Source organism: Trichomycterus rosablanca, chromosome 19, assembly GCF_030014385.1.
Source record: "Trichomycterus rosablanca isolate fTriRos1 chromosome 19, fTriRos1.hap1, whole genome shotgun sequence".
NCBI lineage: Eukaryota > Metazoa > Chordata > Actinopteri > Siluriformes > Trichomycteridae > Trichomycterus > Trichomycterus rosablanca.
In genome coordinates this window covers 7,951,573-7,979,446 of record NC_086006.1, presented here as the reverse complement: position 1 = coordinate 7,979,446, position 27,874 = coordinate 7,951,573, and the positions used below count along the sequence as shown (strand labels likewise).

Genomic DNA, 27,874 nt, shown 5'->3' with positions numbered 1-27,874 from the left:
CATGAATATTCGCTAAGTGTCAAAAATGGCATGGTGCCAATCACACAGACTCACATTCACACCGGATTCTTACCTTCCCTCTAGCAAACTCTCTTTGGGAGAATGCCAACCTGTGTGAAGACTGATTATCAAGCATATAGCGAGGTGCAAATGTCACGATGTGGGTGTCTTGGTAACGCCCCTTCCCCTTCCTCACATTAATTCCTTAAAAAATAAATACACAGTCTGTTATAATGGCATGTAACGTTACATTACAAGAATAAATAAAAGTTTTGAAATATGGCTGCAAACATATAAACTGTAGCATTGGTTATGAGTTTCTCACCACAATGTCTTTGAAAAGGTCAGTCGCAAATGGGTCAAAGTTCAATCAAACTGATTATTATTTGGCCCATTATGGCAAAACCCTAAAATAGAGATTGTTAAATTTATTTGCCTCTTACCTATATTATAAATGAGTCCGGGTCTGTTTCCAGGCTGGATTACTTTAACTGCTCTTACTCCACGTCCCCCATCCAGTGAGAAACCCTGACACCAGCCTGGAACACCTTCTGGGTGAATCTTTTTACCAATACGCATAGTGCACCTACACACACACAGTGGACAAACAGCGTGAAAAGAGCATGATCAGTTCAAAGTAAGACAGACCAACAGAATGAAACAAGGATTGCAATGAATCTGGTTAACATACATTCTAGGTTGTTCTTTGTCTGTGTAACAGAATAGGAGTGGACTCAGACTCCTGGCCATCTCATGCTCCTCAAACTGGCCGGCAGCATCTGCTCTACCGTTATCCTGGCGGAAGATCAGGGGCAAGCCTGCAGTACAAACACCCAAACAAAACCTTAGTTAAAATTTGTCCACAGATACAGTTTTGCATGGTAGTTTGTAGTCTGAGTAGTTTACCAGTCTTGTTGAGGAGCCAATAAGGGGCAGAGATGAGGATCCTGAGTGCCCCCTTGGCTCGGAGAATGATGCGGATGGTAAGAGACAGCTGTCGTTTGTTTGTGTCATACAGACGCATGAGCACCACGTAGTTTTGAGTTCCAGGAGGAATCAGAAGTTCCTTACACACAGGGAAGTTCTCCAAAAGAACACCTAGGATGGATCAGGAATGGTTTAGGAGCAATACCACAGAGCTTGATGTTAACGTTTATTCTTTTCACACTTTAAACCCATGTAAAAACAGCCTTGTACTATTCACAAATGTCAGCCTCACCCAGCAACCGACTGTGAAGCATAATCTACCCAGTACACACAATGTGACTAGGAGAACCAGGAAAACTGACAGAAGGCTATAGGCTATATGGATATAGGATATAGGCTGCGATAGCAGTAAAAGGTGGATCAATTACATGCTAATTCCCATGGTTTACATTAGCTGATTAACAAGGGCATATGGATGTGATGTTCAGGTGTTTGCAGAATTCTGTGCATAATAAACCAGTAAATATAAAAAGAAGTATTTTTTGTTTTCATTTTTCTTTGACTTACCCAACTCTAAATTCTGTGAGGTGTCTGCAGCATGGAGCACTGCCTCTTTGCCCGGCTTCATGGTTCCCTTGATTGATGTGCCTTTAATGTAGTAGTTAAGGTCACAGGGCAGCAGGTTAGTCAGTACTAAAGTAGGCAGAAAGTAGATGGTGTGACCTGGTTGTCGGTAGATCTGCTGGGAGCTTCCAGCAACAACTTTGGCAGGCTGCTGGTCAGGATAGTTCTCTTTCTTGATAACCACACAAAACCTACAAAGAACACAAATATTTAAGTCTAATAAAAGTAAAAAACAAGATTCACAGGTAAACACAATCTATTTTTCACCAATTTAACATCTCTTTCACCTGAAACTGCGTTTGTTCTGGTCATCGTAGTCAGCAGACTGGCACTCCCTCTTGCTGCTGTTGACATCGCCAGGACGCTCCACACTGGTCCAGTGAATTGGAGACTTACAAAAGAACAGCCCCAGACCTTTAGGCCGAGCCTGCAGCCTCCAGGAGGTCAAGTGAAGAGGGATAGCAAGGGCTTCTCCAGGCAGAATAGGTGGTAGAACAACTGGTTCTGTTGGTACAATGATTCAAAAGACCATAAAATAGTATGAAGTATTTTATGAACTCAGTGAACATAGTGGACATAACAAACAGTACAAAAGCCAGGAGCAAAACAACTAAGCACTTACTGTCTGGAGCTGAAGGACTGTCTAGTCGGACCTCCATCGGCACTTCTAGGCGATTTTTCACCATAAGAGCAGACTGTACTGTGATGACCTTGCGTGCACTACCCTCCATTGTAATAGAGAAGACCACTCTGACAGGAGGTAAAGCTGAAAACTGCAGAGTGAAATTAAACGGCTTAATATTAATCAAGATCATTACACCTAATGGGGAGAACTTAGATATAGTACTTTATTTTGCACACTAGAGAATGATGTCATTCTAAATGATACTTTTGTATAGAATCAAAGAGAAAAGGGTGTCAGGGAATGCAAAAAGTGTCCTGGGGACCCAGGGTCACACCCTGCCAGTCACGTTTGTGTAAAACTGGTATGTTCTCCCTGGGTCCATGTAGTTTTCCTTCAACCGTCCAAAAATATGCAGGTTATACATTGACTCTTCCAAATTAAGACCTTTTATTAGTGGTGCAAATCTACTGGGACACAAATTGGTTACTAATGGGAAGAATTAATGACTAAAGATGAATAAATACATTAATATGAAGCTAAACATAAGTACCTTAACAATAACAAAAACCAACAAAATCACACCTAAAGTCATCAAAACTAAGCATAATTTTAAATATGAACTAAAAATGAAATATAAAACAATAGTAAAAGTAAAAATAAAATAATAAAATAACATACTTTTAAACTTAAAAATCTATACAGGTAAAATAAGTAAAATTAAATTAAACAAATAAAATTAATACAGCATCAAAACAAACTTACATATACATGCGGATGGATGATGTTGGTTCTGCTGACTGGGCTTCCAACCTGCATAAAACATCAAAAAACACAGGGTCGAATTATGACCTTTCATCTTGGTTAACTATCACTGCAGAATCAAAGTATCATTATATTAAACAAAACAGGAAAGATTTAAACTTAAAATTATGATACAGTAGTGAATCATATATGGAGTTACAGGATATCATATATATGAGTTACAGGACTTTGGGCTTAAACCTCACCGTGTTGGAGGGGTTGTTGCGATCAGGAGCGGCGTAGCGAAAGAACACACCGACTTTATCCACCGAGACAGGCTTTACTTGCTCCCAGCCTCCAACACGCACCAGGAGCTGGTGCAGCTTCAGCTCATGTGTGTGTCTGCAATTAAAACCATCGATCAATTTAGTTACAAATAAAAGCACATAGCTAGTGAGTCAGTCAGCTTCAAGTACCACTTGGTTATCATTGTTTAGGCATGAGTGAGATTTCACACCAATGAGCCAAAACATTAGGACCATCTGCCTGGACCGTCCAACAGTGCGTCCAACAGTGCATCCTGGTGTCATCTGTTCCGCAGGTTAACAATGCACACATGCCTAATCGTCAACATGATCTTGATCAAAACAGGATTCTGACCAGTCGACCTTTTTCCATTGCTCCGATGTCCAGACCCGATGCCTGTGAGTTTTGGTATATTGACTGGCCTATGACTATGCAGCCCCATACACAGAAGGATTTAATGCACTGCATGTTGACATTCACCTCACAACTGTATTGAACTGTATTGACCAGCCAGCAAAAGCTGCATTTGCAGGCACCTGGGACAGCTGCCATTCAATAGCACAGTGGAGATTCAAACTCGAATGGTGCGCCAACCCAAAAAAGTCATATGAAATTGAGTGACTAAATAAACTGCTCAGTCTAGAGTAGGAAGATTCTTTATTTGATTGGTTTGTATATTTTTTTTGGCTGAACCAAGATGCAGTTTGTACAAACCTGTGCCTAAGCTTTTCACGGGCCTCAAACTCAAAAGGAATCTCCTGTCCTGGCAGCACCTCTCTCCACTGACTGACGTTGTGTGTGTCATCTGTTCCGGGCCCATGCACATCAGATATAGAATCAGCACTACTGCTATGGGACAGCGCCACCCTGTGGTAATATGATCAATATGAATTTACAAATGAAAAGTGCTTTTTGGTCGTACATTAGGAATGCTTTGATTATATAATTACTGATGACAAAAGCTGGCATTCAGACCTGGTTGGGGTGGTGGTGAGGGTGGCAAACCACATAGTGCAGCCAGTATGGTTACGCAAGGCATATGGAACAAATGGTTGCCGCCTCTTAGAAAGTTTTACGTCAGCTGAAACCAAGCAAAGAAAAGAACCACAGATAAAAGTTGGAACAAATATTTAGGACATGAACTGTGCATAAAGTACAACTGTTATTTTCAGACAGACACATTGATACACTTTACAATATCCACATTTAACACTGGAGACAGACACAATGAAGGGATTGTGGAGATAAAAAATGCGAAAAAGTAAGTGGTTAATAACGTAAAAAGGTAGCTGGGCCTAATTTGGCTGCAATACTGGCCAGAGGCTTTTCGGCCTGTACACATACACCAATATTTCGTAATAACTGGCATAAAGTAGAAAATGCAGGCTGCACCCCTATGCACTGGGGAGCACAAATGTCGTAAGAACTAGTGTTAGGATATTATTAACAGTTATGTTAGTCAAGATAAAAAGGAAAAAAAAAGGTTTGTAAGTTTATGTTCTATAATTTACAACAGAAGAATGATTTTCAGCTTTCCTAAACTTCTACTGCTCAGACTAGAACTATACCTCGGGCATGAATCTGCTGCTCAAGGCAAGTCAAGCTGGCAGTGCTTCTAGTTCTAAGGTGGGCAAGAGGAACACCTGATAGCAGAGAAAGAAGGTTAGTACAGAGGAACAACAGAGAGAAAGACATGCATGAAAGGTGCAGGATAAGAAAAGGCTATGAATTACAACATATATTTTAAATATCTTGATTGCTTCATTTAAAATGATAAGGCATAATCATATGGCCTTTTATACCCAGTAGAAAAATGTACAGAATATTTTCCCAGGTTTGGCATTGAGTCAGGATCTAATGTATGGCTGCTACTCACTCTGGCCAAGGTTGGGGGGGTCCACAGAGGAGCCCATCCAAGACGCGGAGGTGGAGGACTGTGGCGACTGCTCGTCTTCCTTGCAGTAATCTGCTAACCATGATGTCTTGGTGGTGCTGTACTGCTCTGTGTGTCAGAACGACAGATCCACAGCAGGGTGAGAAAAACGTCACACTACTCATAAATATGAAGGCAAACAGCTAAAGAAAAGAGAGCAGATATATGAGGGGCTTGACCCAGACTGGCTACCCAATAAGACGGAGGTGATGTTAATGTCTAGTCTCTGCCTGGCTTGTACTTCCAACCTCAGGCGACATGGATGGAGCCGGCCTGCCGCCTGCTGCTGCCAAGTCAGGACACAGGGCCAGGGCTCGAGAAACGGCTCCCAGCCTGCTCACACACACAGAAATAGACACAAGTCAACAACCGCTGTCGCCAAGGCTTGACCTCTCATCTTAACGGCCAACTGACATAATGGTTTGGCAAAAAGGCTTTTTTATTCTAACAGACAGTAATTAGATACATTATTCCAGCTTTTTAGAACACAAGTAGTTTTTTTCGTCATTGGCCAACATAGAGCCACAATAAAATCAAAACCTGAGCAAGTAGAAAGTGGAAGAAAACTGAGAATGGAAACATAAAACTAATGAAATGTATAACTAATGAATCACTTTTACATAATAAATCAACATAAAATTTGCTGCATCAGGCTGCACAAGTAGCAGATAAGAGCGGTTGTGTTCCAAGAACCAAACTATATATTGAATACTATTCGACTAAAAGCGAGGCTACTTTTTTGAGCACACTGTATAAGGTTTTGTGTGCTGATACACTGTCAAGACACAACAGATTGGGGGTTGTGCAAACCACAGTGGATTCACAGTCTGGAACTGGAAATGACTCCATTTGGGAGATAATGGAGGGGAAAATCCATAAAAAAGAACATCCCCACAATCACCAGAAAGTTTTGAAAACTAAAGAAAGCTGTCTTTTGTTTATTATTAGATTCAAAATATATAAGCATCTGATTTATATGTTTCAGCTTCAGATCACCTGAAAGCTCTCGGTTGTAGTAATCTCCAGACAAAGCAAAATTGCCTTTTCCTTCCTGAGTGGATCCAATTCTCTGCAGTACCGACAGCCCTGTGATGGTAAAGATAAGATAGAGAGATGGATAGATACTTTATTTATCTTGAGGAAAATTATTGGCCTCCAGTAGTTGAACAAGCAAAAGAAGAAGAATTAATACAAATACAAATAAAGTAAGTAGAGTGTAGAGAATGTTAAACGTGCATATATACAATATACAAAAAAGTATGTCCAAATGTGTAATAATAGGAGCAGTAGTGTATCTATTCTTATAAACAATATATACAGATATCTAAGTATACATATAGAAATAAAGATATCATTATATGAATAAATATATCGGTTTTAGGTTTAAGTGTATACAATAGGAGCAATAATATACATTATTTTATATACAGTGTACAGGTATATATAGAAATAAACATTAAATATAAAAACCATAATATCAGATATAGGTATAAATGCATGTAATAGTAATATTATAATAACAATGATACTAAAGATAATAATAATATAGATTATAATCAATATATACAGATAGGTATAACTATAAGAGTGAAAATATCAAAGAGGAATATGTAGACTTAGATATGGCGGTCTTAAGCTGTATTTTATCAATAATTAAACACTGTAGTGGCCTTAATGAAAGTCATCTACAAAAATATAACTTATATTAAAATATTTGCTAAGCATAATATCATTATACAGTATTATAAACAGCTTAATATCAATAATTAGATTTAACTCAACATCATGGTCAGTTGAGGGTGCTCAGGGCTAACACTACCACTGCTGAGACCCGGGTTTGAATCTCAGCCGTGTTAACCAGTGGTTGGCTTTGTATTAGGATAAAGCCCTGTGGTGGATTGATGCCCTGTCCTGGGTGTTCCTGCCTAGTCCCCAGTTTTTAGAAGTAAAACCAAACCAGCGGTTGATGAAAATAAAATTATATGAATGCTCATTAGAAAAGAATTGCAACAATTGTGTTGAATTACCCAGTAGATTAAATAATTAGATAGCAGCACACGTCTAATAACATGTTTATGATGTGTATTTAATTAGTGCAGAATGATTTTTAAACTCACGTGAGAAGGTGAACTCAGCCAACGGAACATCACAGTCCAGACAGTCATCGATGAAACAGATGCACACACTCTCAGCTTTCACCTCCACCCCAGACAGCGGATAAGATGAGTGGGAGCCTGAATCAGAGTCGTCCCGGTTCCTGCCAGATGTGCTTTCTGCATTCTCCAGCAGCCATGTGGCAGCCTGGTCCAGCTGACCTGCAGCAACACACACAGTCACAACTTACTATTTTCTTTCTGTTGATCACTATCATCCATCAAAGTTTACGAAGTTGGCAAAACTGTAAAACAGTTAGGAAGCAGTGAAATGTGCTTTACCTTTGCAGTAAATGAGAGCTCGTCTACAGTCTTCCTTCTTAAAACCCAGGTTCAGCAGGTGTGTTAGCTGACCCTCTGAAATGTACCAAATTAAAAATGTTATTGTTCGCTGGTGTGGCTTAATGGTAAGAACCATGCTAATGGTGACAGAAGTGCCCAAGTTCTGATAGTTGAATCCCGGGCTGGCATATGTAAAAGTACCTCTCAGGAATTAAACCTGAATATACCATACCAATTATCAACCTCTGTAATCACTATCAAACAAAAGGATTTATCTCAAACATGTCCAAAGAATCCCAGTAATGTCACAATGTACCCAACATACTCATACCCAGTAGAGCTTCTGTTTTAAGCCTAAAGTCGTCTTTTGGTTTAGAAGTGACGTCTAGACTGGCAGTGGATGAGTCAGTTATAGCGAGGTCAGCAGCATCAGCAGAGCCAGTGGGAATGGATTTAGCAATAGCCAGGAAAAGTTGCACATCATTGTAGGACAGTCGAATATCCAGAGTTGGAAATTGAATCTGTAGAAACAACAAAAACTCTGTGCTGTAAGCAATTCAAATATTTTATTGTATTACTACAGTACAACAACAACAACTTTTAATTAACTTTTAGGGGCTTGAAGTAAATTCTGACCTCCAGTAGTGGAGGGAGATCCTCTATGTTAAAGGCATCCAGCAAGCCTGAGCTGCTCTGATAGGTGGGGCTGCCACACAGCTCCACCTGCACATTGACAGGATCAATGATGGACAGAGCTGTTTCCTGCTCGCTGCCCAGCCGACAGGAGAACACCTGAAGAGATGAAGATAAGGAAGAAGTTAAATACATGTCAATGACCCTGCACTGTAATCCATTCCATTAAATATATAGCATTGACTGTTTCCCCACACAAAGGTTTTATCTTATAGCCTTCCCTAAGTATGTTGATAGTCTCCTAAGTATACTTCTATTCCCCACTTATATTCCCTGCTTATATTTCATCCAATTTAATCTCAGCCCAGGTAGATTACTGATGTGTGGGAGGCAATAAGCAACCATAAAAGTCTTAACTACTTTACCTCAATGCCAGCCAAGCTGCCAGAGAAGGGTCGATCTATCAGACGAGGCTTGTAGGTCAGCACAGTGGTGCCCTTTAAAATGATGGCATTGGTGTCCAAACAAGAAGAGTCTTCAACAACCACGAACTCTGTCCCTGATTAGAATAACATACAAGTAGATCTCTCATTTCTTTTCTTTTTTTTAAACCTGAGCAAAGACCTATTACATTCTGCTGGATTATTTACCTGTTGCATTCAGCTTGACCTCCAGATATTTTTCTTGGGTGACCGGAACGGTGGAGCGTTTTGTAACTACACCAGTCTTGACCGTTTTGGGCATGACAACACCAGTGGTGCCTGGGTCACTGTTGCCGCTGGGCCAGCGCTGACGTGCTGGCGCTGTCTCCTTTTCTGCAGGCATCTGAAGAAAATCTCTGACCAGCTGCAGCCAGTCAAACATCAAGAACACTCGCAGGTTATTCAGCACCACAGTGAAGCATGAGGAGTCACGGGTAGATCTATGAGGGATAAAATGGATTAAAAGATTACATGTACATGGATTGATGGCATAACAGTTTTGTGTCCCTTATTTCTATTAAAAATAAGAAATAACGGGTTGCATGAAGGTGCAAGTGGTAGAGTGAGTTTTACCCTGTGTCAGAGATGGTATCTCACAGTACTAAAATGTCCCTGGGTGTATATACGTAAATAAATGGGTGATAACTTTTTGATGATAACTTTGAATACTAAGCAAAGATACCTGTAGTGTAGCTCTAACTGCAGGGAAGCTCTGTTGCTACCAGTCTTCGAGGGCTGTAGAATGCAGTCGAATACGTTGTGCTTTCCACCTGTGGGTTTGCTAGCCCCAGTACAACGTGTGTCATAGGCCAGGAGTGAATGAGACACCAGGTTCACAGACTTGGATCCATCAGAGAAACTCTCAAACAGCAACTTGGATTTCATAAAGTCAAACCTATCAGTCAAAAATATAGAACAGTTTAATCCATCATTCCATCTATACAAAGGATTTCCCTAAAAATGATTGTATTGCTTTTTATGACTAAATATAAGACAAATATAACACCTGGCCAAAGACTGTTTATTTCCAGATGATTTTGGGCCATCCAGCAACTCCAGACTAACATTCTTCATGTCGACTAAGAAGGAGAGGCCTGTATAAACGTCACCACTCAGCACCGTCTGTAAAAGACAAAAGCAGAAAAAGCAAAAGCATAAAAAATAAATCAAGTCTCCTGATTAAGTGACTGATTAATGTGCACACAGTTATTTAGCACTTCACATTATATCACTACATATCTTGCAATATAGATGTGCCTTCCTTTAAATAACATTAGAAAAGCATTAGAACAGAAACATGTTAACAGTAAATATTTTAAAAAGGAAGTAAAAAAATTTAAATACAAACAGAAAAGACTTTGAATGGGAAAGAGATATCTTCTATCTTAACAAAACAATTGGGGCTTGGGTGGTACAGCGGTTTATTTCCCCAACCCACTACTGCTAAGATCTGGGTTCTGTGCTATCAGTCAGCCGAGCGTCTAAACAGACATGGTTGGCTAGGTCCGAGGACCAGCCGCAACCCTGTCCAGGAAAAAACAAAACAAACTGATTAAAACAATCAAACAGTGTTTTGTATACACGTGTTCATTTCAAATTTGACGGCTGAACCGTCATCTTTACCACTGTGTTCACCTCTCCTCCTAAAAAATACATTCTTTAATTGCTAGGAAACCGAGGACACAAAACTGTTGTGACTTGAACTCATCACAGGACTCGTACTAAATTCAGTATGAAGCTTACATAGATGCTGGGGTCCTGTAAGTTGTATGGTCTGAGAAACTCCTCCACAGGCTCTCCCAAGTTGTGCTCTAGCAGACCTCGGATTAAATGGTACCTCTCTAGATCCAAGGAACAGTGCACAGATGACAGGTTGCCATGAATGGACATGTCTGGGACGGCGTGACTGAGTTCCCTAAAACACATGTTGGAAGCAAGATGAGTCACTAAGCAAAAAAGAAATATTTAGGGGGTGTAATTAATATAACAAGCTAATATAACAAATTCGAAAAACTGTTGCTATGCTTACAAAAAGAATTTCATTAACAGAAATGAATGTGTTGCCAAACAGTGGAAAAAATCCCCAAAATACAAGCAAACTGAACAAAGTAACTCTGACCAGAGATCCTAATAATTAGTCATTCTAGTAGTTCTGCCTGCAAGCAATTAACAATTCTTTTAGTTGTAGGAAGGGGGACGGCCAAGGCCATGTAAAGGACTGGTGGCCTTGTCTTGTGGTGTGTTACTGCATTGGCCCCGGTAATGCTACTCTGCAGTAGTGATTGTGCTCTTACCTGTCCAGGTTGCGTTCTACTTTAAGTTTAAGCCAACAGCGCTCCTTCAGCAGACTGCCTCCTGTCCTGCGCACTGAATAGGAAGGAAATAGCAGGTCTGTGTCCATGTGCTTTACTCCGCTGTCCCATGGTTCCCAGGGCAGTCGCTCGGCAGCAAATAAATCCATCTCCTGCAGATCCACAGCAATGCAGTCCAGAAGACAAACATGATCATCTACAACAAAAGATTTAGAAGAACCAGCACATTATAGCAAAGTATGAAAGTTAAACTGACTGATATTTCTGCACATTTATCAACATATGTAAAGTAAATATGTAAATTACAAAATGACATTCATTACAGGCAATTTTAAATAAATGAACATTTTCAGGGGACTCACAGACCTGATTTAAAGAGAAGTATCATTCCAAAGTTTGTGTGTTTATACAGCTACTTACCTGGGCTTTGTAGTTCATCTACATCAGAATTTTGCCACATAGCATGCTGGGGTTTGCCTAAAGTGAAGCCAGATGCTGTAGTATTAGAGGCCTTGCCTTTATTTCCCAACACATCCTCTCTTACATTTTCAGAAGAAGGTTGAGCATTCTTCATATGATCCTTTGATAAAGACAAACACATGGATGGCATTCTTAAAATACAAACTAGGGTTCAGTAAGGCATAGCTTAATATCAAGCTGAAAAACTGACAAAATTTATATCACCAAATGACAGAAATGTCAAGTAACATCTTGGTTTCAAACACACACAAGACATTCAATTCTATTTTGTAAGTGCTGCTTGAAGACTGCACACCATGCTCAAAGAGAAAGATTAGGTATAAAAAGGTGGGCAGATGCTGCACGCCATTAAAGAAGTGGCAATTTGATATACCAGTGTAATAGCTGCTGTTTAAGAACGACATTACACATTGCCCATTATATGGGCGCTCAGGTGCTGCAGCAGTCCAGTGTGCTACCTGCAAGGTGTTCAGACTCATGAGTTCAAACCTCAGAGGAGCCACAGAGCTGGCTGGGTGGCCACACAAACACGATTAGCTGTGTTTGGGGGAGTAAAGGTTAGACAGGGTCTCTTTCCACTGATGCTGTGATATGCAATCTCCAGGACTGGTCTGGGCACCTGACTGGTTTAAGGAAGTGGGCACAGTCACATGAAACCTTAGCGTGACTCTCTGTAAGAACCGGCCGTTAGGTGATAGGATGCGGCCGCAGACTGGACACGTGTTAAAGGGGGCGTGTGGTGATCCGGCACTCCTTAATTCGATTGGAGGTTGCGCAAACAACAGTAGATTCACAATAAACAGAAATGACTAGATTGAAAATAAAGGAAGAAAATGCCAGAAAAAAGATCTACATTAAAACTTACAGTGACCTAAAAATGATACCTTATAGTGGGAGGGGTCCTTGTAGGAATTAGCATGCAAAATCAAATTCTTTGAAAATAAAATGACATATTAAATATTGTTACATAAAACTTAACACAAATAATAATAATAAGAGTTAATAACGTCAAATATGCACCACCACAATTTTCCATGAAAGCTTTGCTAGTAATCATGCACAGTGACAAGGGACGCATCCATGAAGCGGATTTATCAGAGCTTTTTTGCTGTTCTCAAGCATTATATTTATTACAGGAACTTAATAAACATCCTACTACTAAAGCAAGCTGTGGGAAAATGCTTCCTAGATGCATCCCACATATTCAGATTGGCAGAATTGCTGTCTGTGTGGGTAGGGTGATAGAACTCACCAGACAAGGGAAAAAGGTATGTGCCATGGTAAGTTTCTCTACCTTGTCTTTGAGAGAAAATGTGCCCCGACTGCCTGCAGGCAAAAAGCAGTTGCGCACTTTAAGCTGACCCAGGTTGGCCACTATGAGGCGCTTTGATTGAGAGCTTTCTGGGATCAGGAGGACAGGCGCTCCGGCTTCAATGTCCAAAAGTATGCGAGAGGCTCGCTGTGGATATGCCCGCACCTAGAAACAAAAGGGGAAATTTACACTATTAATACACCTTTTAATTTATGCAGCGACTTTATCAAGTCCAAGCACTGTTATTTCTAATGAAACAGAAATCAACATGGGTGGGCTTAATAACTGTTACATGGTTGCCTTGTTTTACACATTTGAACAATACTGTGTGTTACTACAAAAGTCTTTTCTGGCAGGCTGTTAGTGTAGATTTAAGGTCACCGTGAACAAACTTTTTAAATGTACCCTAGCAAACAAGAAATCAAAACAAACTACTTACAGCCTGGCCCTCCACTGCTGCCCTCTGCCTGCCCAGAACATCCTGCAGCTGAGTAAAATGCTGGATGAATGCCACCACCTCAGTCTGGAATCGTTGAGTGTGTACATACTGCACTGAAGCCATTTGAAGAGACACCTTTATATCACACTCCCGTTCCAACAAGGGGTCTGGTTCTCCATACCTGCCCAAAGAACCATCATTAGAAAAATGCCTTTGTAAAATGCAGAACAAGGCTGCTAAAGTTAAAAAAAAAGCCCATTACTTATGTATTTTGAAAATAAGAGCCTCTCCACCCCGTGTTGTAAAGCGTTCCCTGTACAAGTCCCCATGTGGCGTCAGGTCACTTAGTGACAGACTTCCCAGGCTGCCTTGCAAAGCAAGATCTCCATCTAAAATAATTATGAAAATAAACAATACAGCTAAGTTAAAAAGAAATCAATAACGTAAGACACATAGATTGACCTTCGTCCTAATTTAACTTACCAATCATTTCTAAGTGTGTTAGCAGTTTTGAGACACTAGCTTTGGCAAGCTCAGTGGTCCTCTTGTTCAACACTAAAGACAAAGAATGAACCTGTGGAAGAACAAAGGCATCTTATTACATTTCTCAAGTTTAATATATCTATTATGTTTTGTATATTATATGGTATTATGTAGGATCTGGATGGACAAAGCACCATGCTGGGAGTTCAGCACAAGCACGTACAGGTACTGGCATCCAGTTTTCAATTTATAAATTGGGGATTAAGTAAACGGCACACAGCTTTTTATACATGGAATTCTGTTGGTTCATGTTTGTCTTTGTGTTATGTGTCTTTGAGGTTCATTCTGTTTTGTATATATATATATATTGTTTTTTGTTTTTTTCTTTGGCAATACGAATGTCCTTATTTGTCATGCCAATAAAGCTTTTTTCGAGTTTTTTTTATAGTTAAGTGTCTTTGTGGTGTGCCAGAGGAAATAAAGAATAAGTATCTGAATACCCAGGGTTTGCTTTCATGCAATGGCCCAAATGCTTATACATATTTAGTCAATTAATAATTGAGCATTGTCTGTATGCACATTAAGGGCACCTCAAAAGTGATCACTGCAAGTCTTTGGCCAGTGTAGAGCTTTGTCCACTTGATGTCTAGCTAACAAATTTATTATTTGCCCATCAGTATTAAAACAACTTCAATACCTTAAGATCAAGTTTAGTGTTGACTGTCTCATTGAACTCTTCCTCATTATTCCCAGGTGAGACGTCACCGAGACCTGTGTTGTACAGGGGTTCTCCAGATATAGACTGAGGGGAGGTAGCAGGCACTTTCAAAGCATGGTTGTTGGCAGTAGAGCCAATGCCGAAGAAGTCCAGAATGACAACCCAGGTTTGCAGCGTGATGAGAACATCGAGACAATTAAAGTCCACATCAACACTACGACCGATGCTGCCATAGCGAGTCTTAAACTCAGGATGCCGCCTGTCCACTAGAAGCATGTTGATGTGAACCAAAGAGTCATCCAGTTCTGGTTGAGATTGATGGGATGGTGTATCCCGAGAAGGTGAAGGAGGAGGAGTGCAGGGGCATTCTGAATCTTTTGTAGTTTTTCTGGTGGAAGTACTGGGGTGTCTCTGATACAACTGGAAGACATTTTGGGCCTCCACTATTTGTGCAGGCAGTGAGCGTGGCATTTCTGGGTACAGAACATTAGATGGTGAGGGACACGACTGGGAAAGGTACTCTTTAGAGCTGAAAGTAGATGGTTTGGCAGCACCTCTAGAAACCATGAGGTGCTTGTGCTTAGAGTCAGGATTTTGCTCCAAAAGGTCTTCCATGAGCAGGGATCGCAGGGCCAGCTGCACTGACAGGGAGTGAGGATGTTCCTTGGTGAAGTCTCCTTCCAAATCCTGAAAGCACAAACTTACCAGGTCCTGAGATCCTTGGCTAAGATCAGCACTCAGCTGCACCTGGAGCTCGGACACCTTAAAGGTGGCTTTGACCTGGGTAAATGTGGAAGACTGGATAGAAGAGCTGGAATCCTGAAAAGGGAGTGGAGTTGAGAGCGAAGATGACATTGAGGAGTATGACAATCCCATGAGAGGGGTGTCCCGGACAAACAACCCTCCCTGTGGATCAGGGAAGCGAAGTGGTTTGGTATAGGAGGGTGTAGGGGGTGGAGGAGTTGGAGGCTGACTGGGCGTTACTTTTTGATCCTCAATTAAAGACAAGTTATCTAGAGTTTGAAGGACCTGTTCATATACGTGCTTACAAAGAAAAACCTGAAAAAAATAACAATAGTAAAGCATAAACTCACGAAACTGTACATCATAAATAATTCAAATAATGATTGTACATGATCAAACAGACTTACCTGAACTGCATTTACAAATTTGCCCTCGACTTTCAGGACCCCTGTACTGGTGAATGTTTCATCACATGGCAGAAATGTAAAGTGTGTGTCTTTATCAATGGGAAGCTTCTCAAGTGTGAGCTGGATGGTGGTGTCTTTAAGAATGTGAAAGGCTGAAATAAAACAAACAAAAGATATAAAGTGTAAATAATAATATTATAAGAAAGTCTGTATTTACCCTTGTATCTAAAGACAGCACTAAGAGGAAGGAAATCATTTACCCTGAAATAAGCTTAGATGTTCCATAGCAAACCCCAGATTTGTATGGAAAATTTATATATTCATTAAAACCAAACTTAAGGCTTAAATGGCATTTTTAGCACTATTAAACCTAAACAAAGTTTTGATTTCCACCAAGTGCTAGGAATAACTGTGAATTCTGTAACTGTTTTTCTGTGAGTGGTAAGTAATATGTAATATAGTTCCGTAAGCAAGCTATGCAATTGTGAGTTAACCTGTAACATCAAAAAGTTTTTTACTGTATTTAAATGTGACAGGGTTCCCTACAAATGAACGTTATAAGACTTGTTTTAATTCTATACAAGAAAATAAAAATAAATTACTACTTGAAAAAAGCAGCAGGCTGTGTCTCCTTTTTGCCATCATGTGATATATAAAACACCTTCAGTAACGTCACCACACGTGCAATTTTCATAAATAAATAACTGAAATTTGGATACTAGTGCTCTAGGTGGAGTGATCTATTACGCTCACCCGCCACCACTGATATCCAAGGTTTGAATCTCAGCTGTGCTAATGGCAGGCCGGGCGTCTACACAGACATGACTAACTGTGTCTTGGGTGGGGTTGGGCCCCATGGATAGGTGGCTTGTGACCAGCAATCTGGTTGGAACCTGACCTGCAGCAAATTGGAAGCAAAAGCGTTTTCGTGATGCCCTAATGAGGCATAAATAAGCCATAAATGGCTTGTTTTCAATTCCATGGGGAGAATAGTTTCATAGCGAAACCACCAGATGTCACCACTCACATTCACGTGGTACTTTACCAAATGGCAACATATTCACGGTTTGCATGACCACATCCAGCAATAACTGACCATAAATCTATATCCTATATTAAGTTTGATTTGTTTTTTAAACACAAAATGAGCAGAAATCACACACAAATCAGTCAAGTTAAACCAGTTGCACCAGCATTGCATATTACAGTTGATACTAAGCAATTATCCTGACTCTGTTTTGGGAACTATTTACCTATTTTCTGATCTGATCCATTTTTATTTTGAAAATGCATAAAGCAAACACATTCCTATGAAGAAATATAACTTCAACCGAATGCATTCTGGTTTCTGATTCTTACCTTTTCCACGATTTAGATACTCAAAGAAGTCATGGCGAGTAAACTGTGGCTCATCCAGGTTGACTGAAGCATTATGAGAAGGTGATTGCCCCAAGGTGGACGTTTTCTGCAGAACCTGCTGACTTAAGTTGACAGAATACAGCCTTATATCCTTGACTTCAACTTGCAATTTCTCCCCGTCCGAGCCTTGCCCTGCAACAAAGTTTTGAATAGCAATGCTCCCGAGGTGACCAACAAGAAGCTCCGGGTGACCAGGTTTCCGAGGAATGGATACAACTGGTGATTCGATATTGATGTTTAGAGTGAGTTTGACCAAAAATGCATCCAAAGATGGTTCATCCTCAAGAGCAGTATGATCCGTTTCATCTTCAACTGGGTCCATTGTCCAATGACACTGACTCTGAGTTCTGGATCTTCTGGATGGGGTCTCGAAGAGCGATACCATGCCAGTGTACTCTGCCGTTTTGGTAGCCAGAACATTCGAAACTTTAGTGGCAGCATTCTTTACCATGGAGCGAAAGGTTCCCTCCACCTCATTGGCAGAAAGACTAAGCTCTTTTAAAAACTTTGCTGAGTGGTTGTAGTGTAATGATGCCATATGAAGCTCTAAAAAGCACTCTCCTTGGGACTTTTCCAAAAAGTGGAAATTTAATGCATCAGAAGAAGATGATCCAGAACTAGGTAGGTATGCAACACTTTCTGAAGAGCTAGCTTCTAAATTTCCAATACTGACCACAAATTGACTTTTTCCGCCTTCTTGTGTCAAATCAACAAGCTGTATACACCCTAGGGAGCCATTTACATCTAGTCGACCTCCCATGGAAACATTGACTTTTGTCCCATTTATACTGGCTGTGGCAATTTTCATACATCTCTTTTCAGTACTTGAGGTTGTTTCAGCTGAAACAGTTCGTAAGAGCAGTAAATTTAACCTATGGATCTCAACGGTTAACTCCTTATTCTGTTGATAAGTAGACTGAAAGTCTTCCTCTTGCTCCTGGTCACTGGGCATTGTTGGTGTTTGCTGCGTTAAAGGTGTCCATGTGGATTCTTCTTTAGGAAAGGACTGTTGTAAAAATCGGAGCAGTCGTACGATGGTTTCGGGATTAAGAATAATATCCAAATTGTTAACCTGCATGGTGGTAACCTGTAGTGAGCTATTTAAGTTCATGGAGGGACAGTCTGAGCTGATGAACTGATACTCCAGTTTAATGAGAGCCTCCTGGTCTCTGAAAACGTCAAGGTCTGAATACTCGGCAGACTTCCCGTCTTGTGACACTGGTGATGTGGGCTGGCTTTCTCTTAGACTGCCAGTGGGCACATCAAAACTGAGATGCTTATGTGATGCCACAAGCAGGTCAAAATCAGACCCATATGTCTGCAAGGTGTCCACCAGGAGAAGACCATGGACTGTCAAAGAGACCTCAACATCATAGGGTCTTTTTACAAAATGAGCATTAGTATTAAATACCTTGAGGACAGATATATACTGGCCTTCACTTTCAATACCAAGCTGCATGTAGTTGATTTTAAATTCTGCAAGGAGAAGCCTGGATTCGACCAGCACTTCTCGTGTGTGTTGCTCAAGGGTCATCACACTCTTTGTAAGATTTCGGTCATACTCCTGAAGCTTTGATAGACTGTTCTCCCTCTCAAACGTCTTGTCATGGGAGAAAGCTAAAGGGTCAGGAGACTTGACGCTTTCTGCCTTATCAATTTTGCTCTCGTCGACACTTGCACTACTTAATCTAGCAAGACAGCTTCTGAGTGCAGTCATTTTCTCCAGGTTGATGTGAACTTTGAGGTCTGGTAAAGTTCCTGAAAGAACTGCCCCAGGAAGCTGAGGGTCTGTGGTGTATCGCAACCTCTGCTCTAACTGTAAGAGCACATTAAATTTTTCCACTACATGGGTGGGCCCCACATCGCTCTGTAGGTGTTTCCAGTTGTCTTTGTAGCGACCAACCATTATTTGCAGGTCTTTAAAAGATAAAGAGTACTTTTCGTAGAGAACCCTGCTGAAGGACTGGCCTCCCTCTGTTGATTTAAGGCTAGAGAGGTCAAGACTCTTATCATGCCCTTTAAACTCTAAATTTGGTTCAGGTGGAGGAGAGTTAGGAGGCGTCGCAAGTGGAGTCTGATATTCCTCATCACTTAATTCATCTTCTGACTGAGCAGCTTTGAATTGTGTTTTGGGAGCCTCTGGAAGCATAAGAAAGAGTAAGATAATTATTTATTAAGAATAATTATCAAACAAGCTAGACAAGTTAACAGGAATATGAGGCTGTCCTAGTAAATGGTAAGTGGCTCAGTGCTGGAAAATATGAGATAGCTAAGATTTTGGATTTGAATTGTTTTTACTAGTGTCTTCATTTTCACTCAGTTTGGTTTTGAAGCATAGACATTGTGGGCTGGATGGGTACCACTTGCGCCTGTGCAGCAAGTGACCAATGTTACATTTGCATTTCAAGTATGAAATCATTATTACTAACTTGGTGCCTGCAATAGAGCATTTGCATAAAAATCTCATCAAGCTTATACAGGTCATTTGTCCATCCCTGCTACATAACACTTGAAAACACGTAATTTCCTATTTAGTTCTTAAGTGTTCAATCAAATATTCGGAAATACAAAATGATACACCATTTGAACAACTAGGCTTTAGTTTAATGTTTTACCATCAGGTAGTTGTACTGTGTTTTTAGTTAACATAAAAGCCTCACTAGCACAGCCTTAAATGAAAGCAGAATTATTTCCACTCTACTACCTTGTGAATTGCTAAGATAGATACGCCCGAGATCAACAACCACCAGCATGGGATCTTCAGACTGGAAATCATCAGGAAAAATAACTTGAGGAGCACATATATCTAACTTCATTGTCCATCGCTTGATATTCTCCTGTAGGGAAACAGACAAACAAACAGTGAGGTCACAGAGAACTATACATGCAGTCCAGCATATTTTGTACTATCTGTCAGTAAGAAGCAATATGATGATATGTCCTACTATGAACTCTCCAACTAGCAGCTGGTCGATGGACTGACGGATTTCTGCCTTTGTCTGCATTTTCAGCTTGATGTATTGTCTCTTTACTGCCTCTGCCACTCTCAGCTCTAATTCAGACTGATATCCAAATCCTAAAATAAACAATCCCGTCTCAAAAATGGATCAAACCTAAATTCATGCAATGATGATGCAAAGTAACTACTAGTGCAAGTTAGAATGATCTGATACCTGATGTATGAACCCGACCCTTGTAGAAGAAGTCTGCCACTTTCTTTATGGCTTGGGGATTGTAGATGATGTTAAGAGGGCTAGTATTGACTTCCAGTCTTCTCTCAAATTTACACCTTATTGGGTTACGCTCATAGATCATCTCAAAGACCGGAGATGCAGACGACTCCATATCATATGCTGAACAAAATGTAAATAAAAAGCTCAAGATTTTTTAAATAATATTTATAAAAGTAATCATTTGTTAATAAAGAAAAATACTCATTCTTAACACAATCACACAAACGTGTTTTCTTTAGCAAATGCACCCACCAGTGCTGCTTTCTGTGCTACAGCTCTGTCCAAATGACTGATTCTTATCCTAAAATAGATAAAGGTTATATGGCAAATTGTATGGCAATGCTTCATTTTATAAACTTTTGAAAGGTTCACTTCTCTACGCAGTAAAATTTACCAGTTTAGGTGAGACCAAAAAAGGGAAAATGGATCCCTGAGTAGTAAGGTCTCTGAGAAACAGGCCTCCAAGCTTTACAGAGAGCAAAGAGGTCTCTGATCGGGGTAGAGACTCAATGCCAATCTTCACTCCTGAAAAAGAACACAAAGCATTTAGCATTAATAAAAATTTTCATTTTAATGATAAGAATTAAATAGGTAAAATAACACCTGGGTCATGTTTCATACCTGAAAACTCCAACTGAATAACCCCACTATCGTTTGAGAAACAATTCAACTGATCTTTCTGGAAAAGAGTGACAGTTGCTTTTCTCAGTGAGAAGTCCAGCCGAGCGAAGAGGTGATCCCTCTTAGTGAAGGTATTCAACGTATGAGAATCTTCCAGAGGGTCAAAAAGGTCCTCTGTTTCAGCTGTAGATGACAAAGGTAGTTCATGTTTCATTTACACATTAGAGGTCCAAGCAAAGTGAGCACCAAGTAAAGACAGATTATACAAAATAAACATATTAAATAAAAAAATGAACAAATCTAGTGCAGCTTCTTTCAGACGAGTGCACTGCATAACACAGTTAACCTCCTACCATACACTATGGGATGAATAGAAATGTAAAAAGCTGACCTTTTAGCAAAAGATTTAGGTAAATTTGATGGTTTACAATAATAGGAACAGTTTTGCAAATGACATTGGCATTTAGATATATAAAAAATATCAGTAAATACTGTTGGAAATTTTATAAAAAACATTTTTAGCAAGTCATGTTTGACAGTGACAAAATAAAGACAGTAGGTAAATAGTTAAGATAGTAATAGTTAAAAGCTACAATAAAACAAATAAGATGAATGGAGGGAACTGAGGGAAAATCTTTTGAAAGAATATCTCTAGTTTTGTCTTCTTTAATTTGTCAGCATTGCCTATTGGCACTCAGACAGCGCAGCGGTCTATTGCGCCATCCCACCACCACTGAGATCCTGGTTTGAATCTAATCAGTGCTATTGGTCAACCAGTGCAAACTGGACCCACCGCCACTGTGACCAGGATAAAATGGTTGATAAAAATGAAAACTGTCTATACAATGCAATTTCTATGTATATACAAAAATATATAAACTTACTCAGAATATCCCACTGGCTACTTGATGGCATGAGCTCATCTGCCACTGGCTGGCCATCTGGCCCCTTCTCAACACATCCGTACCACCCACCCCAGCCAGGAAACCAAGACTGCAAATACTGGATCATTCCAGAACTGTGACTTTTAGGAATGGAAGTGGATGATGAAGAGGGTATTGGCTCTGTCATGGGCTCTCTTATGTTCTGAGAATGATATTAAATATTAAAGAAATCACTCTTAGTTACATTTCTTTAGTAAAACATTAAGTTTTATGCTTTTCAGAATTCGAAATAAGTGATACAATCCTACCTCTGCGATTTCTTCCTGTTTTCGCAAGGAATCATGAACAATTTCCCTGAGACTCTGCAACTCCTCCAAAGTCTGCTCATCTTCAATTCTCTCAAAATCTTTCTGTTTAGAGGAGAGAACAGCAATTAACAAGTGTAAATGTTTCACAGCGGAACCAGACCAGTCACAACCCTGAACAGGAAAAGCGGTTGCAAAACATAAAATGCAGAATATACAAGAGCTGATGACTTCAGAGCATCGGTTAAATTGGGCATTAAAAGTCTTACTACCAACAAGCCTTGTAATAGTATAGCAACAAACTAGTCCCAAGCCTGTTTACTTATCCACCTATTAGGTACTGGACATTTCTAACTGCTACACACAACTGCTTTGGACAACTTCAAAAGCATCCATGTGTGCCATCATCTAATAAAAGGATTCTGAGATATGTAGTTATACATTGTAGCACCTGTAATACACTGTACTACACAGGGCAGCATTTTTAAATACAAAACAGTGTATATGTTTTTTTATTTAGTTTATTAAGATGACCTCCTCTTGTGAACTTAGCGCATCTCCCCTCAGTCGCTGTGCGTAAAGTTTTGTGTAGAGCTGGGCATCACAAGCACGCTGAAGGGCAAAGTTCCAGGTACTCCGCCTCCGCTTCTCCATGATTGCTTCCAGGTTAGCAGTGATAGCAAATATCCACCACTGTCGGCAGCTAGAAAACAATAAAGATATTTAAAACACTGTATTCCAAGGGTGACTTCTTGCTTTCTAAATTACAGCATCATTTACTTACTTTCCTAAGACAGGGACTTTGGGTCTCCATTTGCGGTAAAGCATTTCCTTCTCTCGTCTGTCAAGCTCTTTAAGGAAAGCCATTATTTGCTGATACTGAACCTGTAATTTTAAAATCAACAAAGGCACTTTCTAAGCTTTTTATACACAAATTATTCTCTTAAATTGAATTAAAAACAACAAAAGGTATAAATGACAATGCAAGCAAGTTATATAGAATACATTACTTGTGAAAGATGTAGTGAAAGTGGTTCCAGCTGGACCTGGCCCTCAATACGGGGAGTGTGGCGAGATCGCAGCGGTTCTTTTGATGTATTTCTCCTCAGCAGGACAGATGCACACACTGGTTCAAATATGTACTGGTGTTCTCGGCTCTGCATACATGTGGTCATTGTTTCCTATTTAGGAAAACAGTGACAAAAGACTAGATGATAAATTGGGAAAAGTATCTTAAAAAGCATTGCAGACTCTCTACATCTTTAAAAGCTGGAAACCACAGCCAAGTTGCTAAAAGATTAGCACACTGCTAGTATAACAAAATGACAAAACATATTTGTACGACACAGCTGGTATTTTCAGTATAGTCTCAATAACTACAATTGTATTCTAACTAGAGATGTACCGATCGGGGTTTTTGGCACAGATTCCGATCTCCGATCTCCTTTCAGGGACATCGGCCGATAGCCGATTCCGATAAACTTAAAGTTAAATAAACTTAAAAAGAGCCTCACAGTGAAGATAAACCGGAGCAGCGCGCGCGTGTGTGTGTGTGTGTGCCTTTAGAAGAGACGCTTTGTTCACAGTATCGCTATAAGTGATTCATTGATTCATGAGTCGATTCGTTTTATGTGAAGCGTAAGTTTCTCTTCTCAGTTATCTCTCCGTGTTTACTGTTATTAATTAAATGTCGTGGTTTTAAATAAACACCAGCTACTACAGAACATTCTGTGTGACTCTCTTACATTAAAAAGCTTCATTAAACTGCTGTTACCACAGATCTGTAACCGACCGTCAGACTCGCTAAGGAGCTAAAAGTTTTCTGATCCTAAAAGTTCAGCAGATGATCCTGAACTAACGAATTTGCTAATGAATAAACTTTTGCCTCTGATTGGCTCTGTAACGTTTTCTGTTCTCATCTACATCACAAGTATGAACCGCTTACGATTTACCAAAGTGAACCAGGAGTTTATATAACGTGCTGATAGAATCGACTCAGATGTGACCGGGTTGAATTATCTTTTTAAAGTAAATATTACAATCAGCCAAATTACATCGTATGTATGATGCACAACGTTAATGATGTTATTTTAGGTCATGAAGAGCTTTCACTGTGGTTTCTGTGCGATGGTTGATGAATGGTGATGTGATGGTTGGTGCTTTGTAGCTCAAAGTCTGGATCAATCCACTGAGCTGTTAACTTAACGTGGTCTTTATATATCACACGATCGGATCGGCTACTTTTAGGAAATATCGGCCGATCGCCGATAGCATATTTTGATTAAAAATCGGCCGATACCGATTCATAGCCATTGAAAAATAGATAAAAGTGAGTAAAAACTTAAAAGAGTGTTAATCATTACACTTGTAACAGTTTACTTGTAGTCAAAATATGCCGTAATAATTGCATTTTTTATAGGTTACATAAATTGCTACCTGTATTTCAGCTGGAGGAAGATCAGCAAGCAGAGTGCACTGTGTGTCCCAGTACACACTAAACTCCTCAATCTCGAGCTGCTTCTGCCGCATAAGTTTCTGAGCCTATGAACAAAGAATTATACTAATATTATTCTCTATATTACAACGGTTTACATTAGTAACATAGTAATAACATTAGTTGTTTAGCTTACTGGTTCTTTGGAGGGGTTCTGTGCTGATACATTCTTAATACAAACTCCAAAGGCAAATGGCTTTTCTGGGTTGGAGAAGTCATCCTCGAACCTCAAGTGCACACCTTGAATCTTCAACTGCAGCAAATAATGGCCATGTTGTTAGCATTAAAATTGTAATATAGTAAAAAAATTCATTTAAATATCATGTGGAAAAAATACCTCAATATTTTCAACTATTCTGGTGACCACTGAAGCAGTGACTGAGTACCAGTATGACTCGCCCCTCTGTTCACTTTCAAGCTAAATGGATAAAAAAACATTTGTGTTATATATGTTATATAGTTTTGCATTTTTTGTAAATGATTATACTTTAATATATAAGTAAGCTTCCTTTGACTACCTTCCATTTGTCCTCATAAGCTTTGAGCAGCTGTTTTTTTTGCTCCCGCTCAGCTTCCTTTTCTTGTGCCTCATCGTATTCCTGGGGTTGGACAGGGCCAATAATCAGGTTCAGCTGAGACATGGAGATGACCCATGGGTCACTATGAGGCCGATAGAAGGGGATCTGAAGTACAATCTTCCCAATGAAGCCTGGAGGAATTTAAATGTGTAGAAATGCAAAAAGCATTAAAAAAGCATTCATTCTTTCGTGCATTCAGTGCTGTTCATGCTGTGTCACACTTACTGAGGAGACAGGTAAATCTGTGTCAGTAAAAATATGATGTAAAACTGATATTTTTGCCATATTTTGTGAAACTTTATTTCTAAAGCTACCCAATTCCACTAGTATTAAGCATAAATGATCTCTATTAATTCTAGTCTCTGTGCAGTCAGCATCAACCAGAAAGGAATTCCTTTATCCAGTCCACCCTCACCTTAAAAGCCATGTGTCAAGTGTCTCAACCTATAAAGTGACTTAAAGTTGCTGAAATGATTAATTACACATAACAAAGACAGTAAATAAAAAACAAAACCACAAGGTTCTGGGAGGACATGGGAGTATTCACACACCATTTAACCTAGATGCAAGTATTTATATTACCTGCCAATGCTTCCACCGGCTATGTAATTTTCATATGTATGTAAACTCACATTCGCTTTATCGGAATTTGTTGTTTAGCTTAATACAGAATAGAGAGAAAGCACCAAGGAATATCTACAACAAATCTGACCAAAATCCATGTGATGGAACAAGCTCTCTTAAGAATTGTTCCTGTTCTGAAAGGAGGAAAAAGTAAAGCATTTCAGAGCAACATTGTCGACATTCCTTTGCATGAGGTTACAAACATCTTCTCCACTGAAACTCCACTGAAACCTACAGGCAGATGTTTGCTAACTCACCTGCTTTGACTTCAAAGGGAAGACCAAACTCTCTGAGTGCATCTTTTCTTAAGGGAAGATTCTCAAGCTCTACCGCTCCTGGAACATACATGAACATCATTTTACAAGCTGTCAGACAGCAGAGGCATGTCAAACAACTGCAGATGTAAAATACTGATACCTTTAAGAAGAGCAACAGAGAGTTGATCAGTGTTAAGATTGCTGACATATTTGCCCAGGTATGTGTTGAGTACCCAGGCAACAAGTCCCTCTAACATGATGAGAGGGAGAAATGACAGGAAGTCTGCAGTGACGATGGATTTTTGGGTCTTTACATCCGAAGCACATTCCAGGCATTTGAAATCTAGGAAAGTAGAGAGAAAATGTGTGTTCAACGAAGGCATGTTAAAAGGGGCTGACAATTTAAAAGATTCTACAAATTCTATAAAAAACAAGGTATTGTAATATTTTGAATTATGTAAATCAAGGGTAAACACTTTATATTATTTAATTGTATATATTTGTGTTGCTTTTCCCCTCTTTTTACCCAATGTAGTCAATGCCAATTTGCCCATTCTGGTGGTGAGTTCCACACAGATCCGTATCACATACGGAGAGACATGCTATGCTCCATGTGACTCCTCTCACTGTAGTGCCCGTGCTCAGAACAGTCCTAAAGATTGCATATCGCAGCAGGGACAAAAAGGAACCCCATCTAACAAGAGATGATCTGTGAACTGTCTGTTGAAAGTCTGGCCTGGTCGGTAGCACTGCTGAGATTCAAACTTGTGAGCTCAAGCACTCTCCAGTAGTGTGTGCATCTTTAACTGTGTTAGCTGTGTTACACTAATCCAGTGGCAAACTGACCTAATTTTTTAATACTTTAGACATATTTAGTATGCTGTATGTCTATGGATAGCTTGACGAATGATGTTGCATTTAAATGGTCTTGCACTATGTTGCCAAGTCAGATTCCTTTATACAGTGTTACAGGTACAGAAGGGCGGCACGGTGGCTAAGTGGGTAGCACTGTCGCCTCACAGCAAAAAGGTCCTGGGTTCGATCTCCAGGTGGGGCGGTCTGGGTCCTTTCTGTGTGGAGTTTGCATGTTCTCCCCGTGTCTGCGTGGGTTTCCTCCGGGTGCTCCGGTTTCCTCCCACAGTCCAAAGACATGCAAGTGAGGTGAATTGGAGACACTAAATTGTCCATGACTGTGTTTGATATAACCTTGTGAACTAATGAACCTTGTGTAATGAGTAACTACGTTCCTGTCATGAATGTAACCGAAGTGTAAAACATGACGTTAAAATCCTAATAAACAAACAAACAAACAAACAGGTACAAGCATCATGGTTTAAAATCTGATGCAAGCAGCTATAGGAATTAATAATAAAGACCAAGATTTACTGTATAGCTGAATCTAACAATAGAAATCCAGACAGCAGGGGTTAATATTAATACAGCACAATCACAACCTGCTGTTGTTTTTTGTATTTCCACACATTACATAGTCAAAGGTCTGAATCGAAATTCATGTTTGATTAGTGCAGCACGATCCCATTTACAGTGATTTCTATTTGTCTTTGATTAGCAAATAATCAACAAATGTATGTTAAAGGTCACCTGCGTGGAACAGCCACTAGACTGTTTGTGTGGAAGGAATACAGTGAATCAAAGCAAGCTGCAAAAATGTGCATAAGAATTACAAGACAATGCACGGAACACTGTGGGTTTGTTCAGTAAGCCCTAATGGTTATTGTCGGGATGAAGTGAAATCTAATGATTTATCTGAATAGCGGCTACTTCTACAAGAACTGGCCGATTTCCTAACAGCACGTACCATTCTTTCAGGACCAGGATGAAAGCTGATGGTGGACGC

At 39.8% G+C, this 27,874-nt stretch overlaps 1 protein-coding gene across 1 annotated transcript in view; it reads right to left on the bottom strand.

The window, feature by feature from the left end:
- The window catches only part of vps13d (vacuolar protein sorting 13 homolog D), a 51,811-nt gene extending 25,538 nt beyond the window's left edge, over positions 1-26,273 (bottom strand). The window contains exons 1-50 of the mRNA XM_063015973.1: positions 26,177-26,273; positions 26,017-26,094; positions 25,076-25,266; positions 24,895-24,975; positions 24,694-24,810; positions 24,500-24,604; positions 23,074-23,244; positions 22,848-22,948; positions 22,598-22,766; positions 22,067-22,168; positions 21,759-21,960; positions 20,875-21,057; positions 20,648-20,778; positions 20,506-20,554; positions 20,194-20,373; positions 19,966-20,096; positions 19,725-19,857; positions 16,961-19,159; positions 15,602-15,753; positions 14,430-15,509; positions 13,733-13,823; positions 13,512-13,638; positions 13,250-13,430; positions 12,793-12,975; positions 11,439-11,598; positions 11,001-11,214; positions 10,450-10,621; positions 9,713-9,828; positions 9,389-9,601; positions 8,875-9,146; positions 8,650-8,783; positions 8,228-8,383; positions 7,923-8,112; positions 7,592-7,666; positions 7,274-7,471; positions 6,153-6,242; positions 5,349-5,489; positions 5,100-5,225; positions 4,792-4,866; positions 4,199-4,304; positions 3,938-4,090; positions 3,184-3,319; positions 2,939-2,986; positions 2,174-2,324; positions 1,839-2,055; positions 1,495-1,742; positions 907-1,098; positions 692-818; positions 444-586; positions 74-204 (exon numbers count right to left, since the gene is read on the bottom strand). Coding sequence (XP_062872043.1) covers positions 74-204; positions 444-586; positions 692-818; positions 907-1,098; positions 1,495-1,742; positions 1,839-2,055; positions 2,174-2,324; positions 2,939-2,986; positions 3,184-3,319; positions 3,938-4,090; positions 4,199-4,304; positions 4,792-4,866; positions 5,100-5,225; positions 5,349-5,489; positions 6,153-6,242; positions 7,274-7,471; positions 7,592-7,666; positions 7,923-8,112; positions 8,228-8,383; positions 8,650-8,783; positions 8,875-9,146; positions 9,389-9,601; positions 9,713-9,828; positions 10,450-10,621; positions 11,001-11,214; positions 11,439-11,598; positions 12,793-12,975; positions 13,250-13,430; positions 13,512-13,638; positions 13,733-13,823; positions 14,430-15,509; positions 15,602-15,753; positions 16,961-19,159; positions 19,725-19,857; positions 19,966-20,096; positions 20,194-20,373; positions 20,506-20,554; positions 20,648-20,778; positions 20,875-21,057; positions 21,759-21,960; positions 22,067-22,168; positions 22,598-22,766; positions 22,848-22,948; positions 23,074-23,244; positions 24,500-24,604; positions 24,694-24,810; positions 24,895-24,975; positions 25,076-25,266; positions 26,017-26,094; positions 26,177-26,273 — 10,218 coding nt within the window. The remainder of the gene's footprint in view (positions 1-73; positions 205-443; positions 587-691; positions 819-906; positions 1,099-1,494; positions 1,743-1,838; positions 2,056-2,173; positions 2,325-2,938; positions 2,987-3,183; positions 3,320-3,937; positions 4,091-4,198; positions 4,305-4,791; positions 4,867-5,099; positions 5,226-5,348; positions 5,490-6,152; positions 6,243-7,273; positions 7,472-7,591; positions 7,667-7,922; positions 8,113-8,227; positions 8,384-8,649; positions 8,784-8,874; positions 9,147-9,388; positions 9,602-9,712; positions 9,829-10,449; positions 10,622-11,000; positions 11,215-11,438; positions 11,599-12,792; positions 12,976-13,249; positions 13,431-13,511; positions 13,639-13,732; positions 13,824-14,429; positions 15,510-15,601; positions 15,754-16,960; positions 19,160-19,724; positions 19,858-19,965; positions 20,097-20,193; positions 20,374-20,505; positions 20,555-20,647; positions 20,779-20,874; positions 21,058-21,758; positions 21,961-22,066; positions 22,169-22,597; positions 22,767-22,847; positions 22,949-23,073; positions 23,245-24,499; positions 24,605-24,693; positions 24,811-24,894; positions 24,976-25,075; positions 25,267-26,016; positions 26,095-26,176) is intronic.
- Between the last annotated feature and the right edge of the window lie 1,601 nt (positions 26,274-27,874).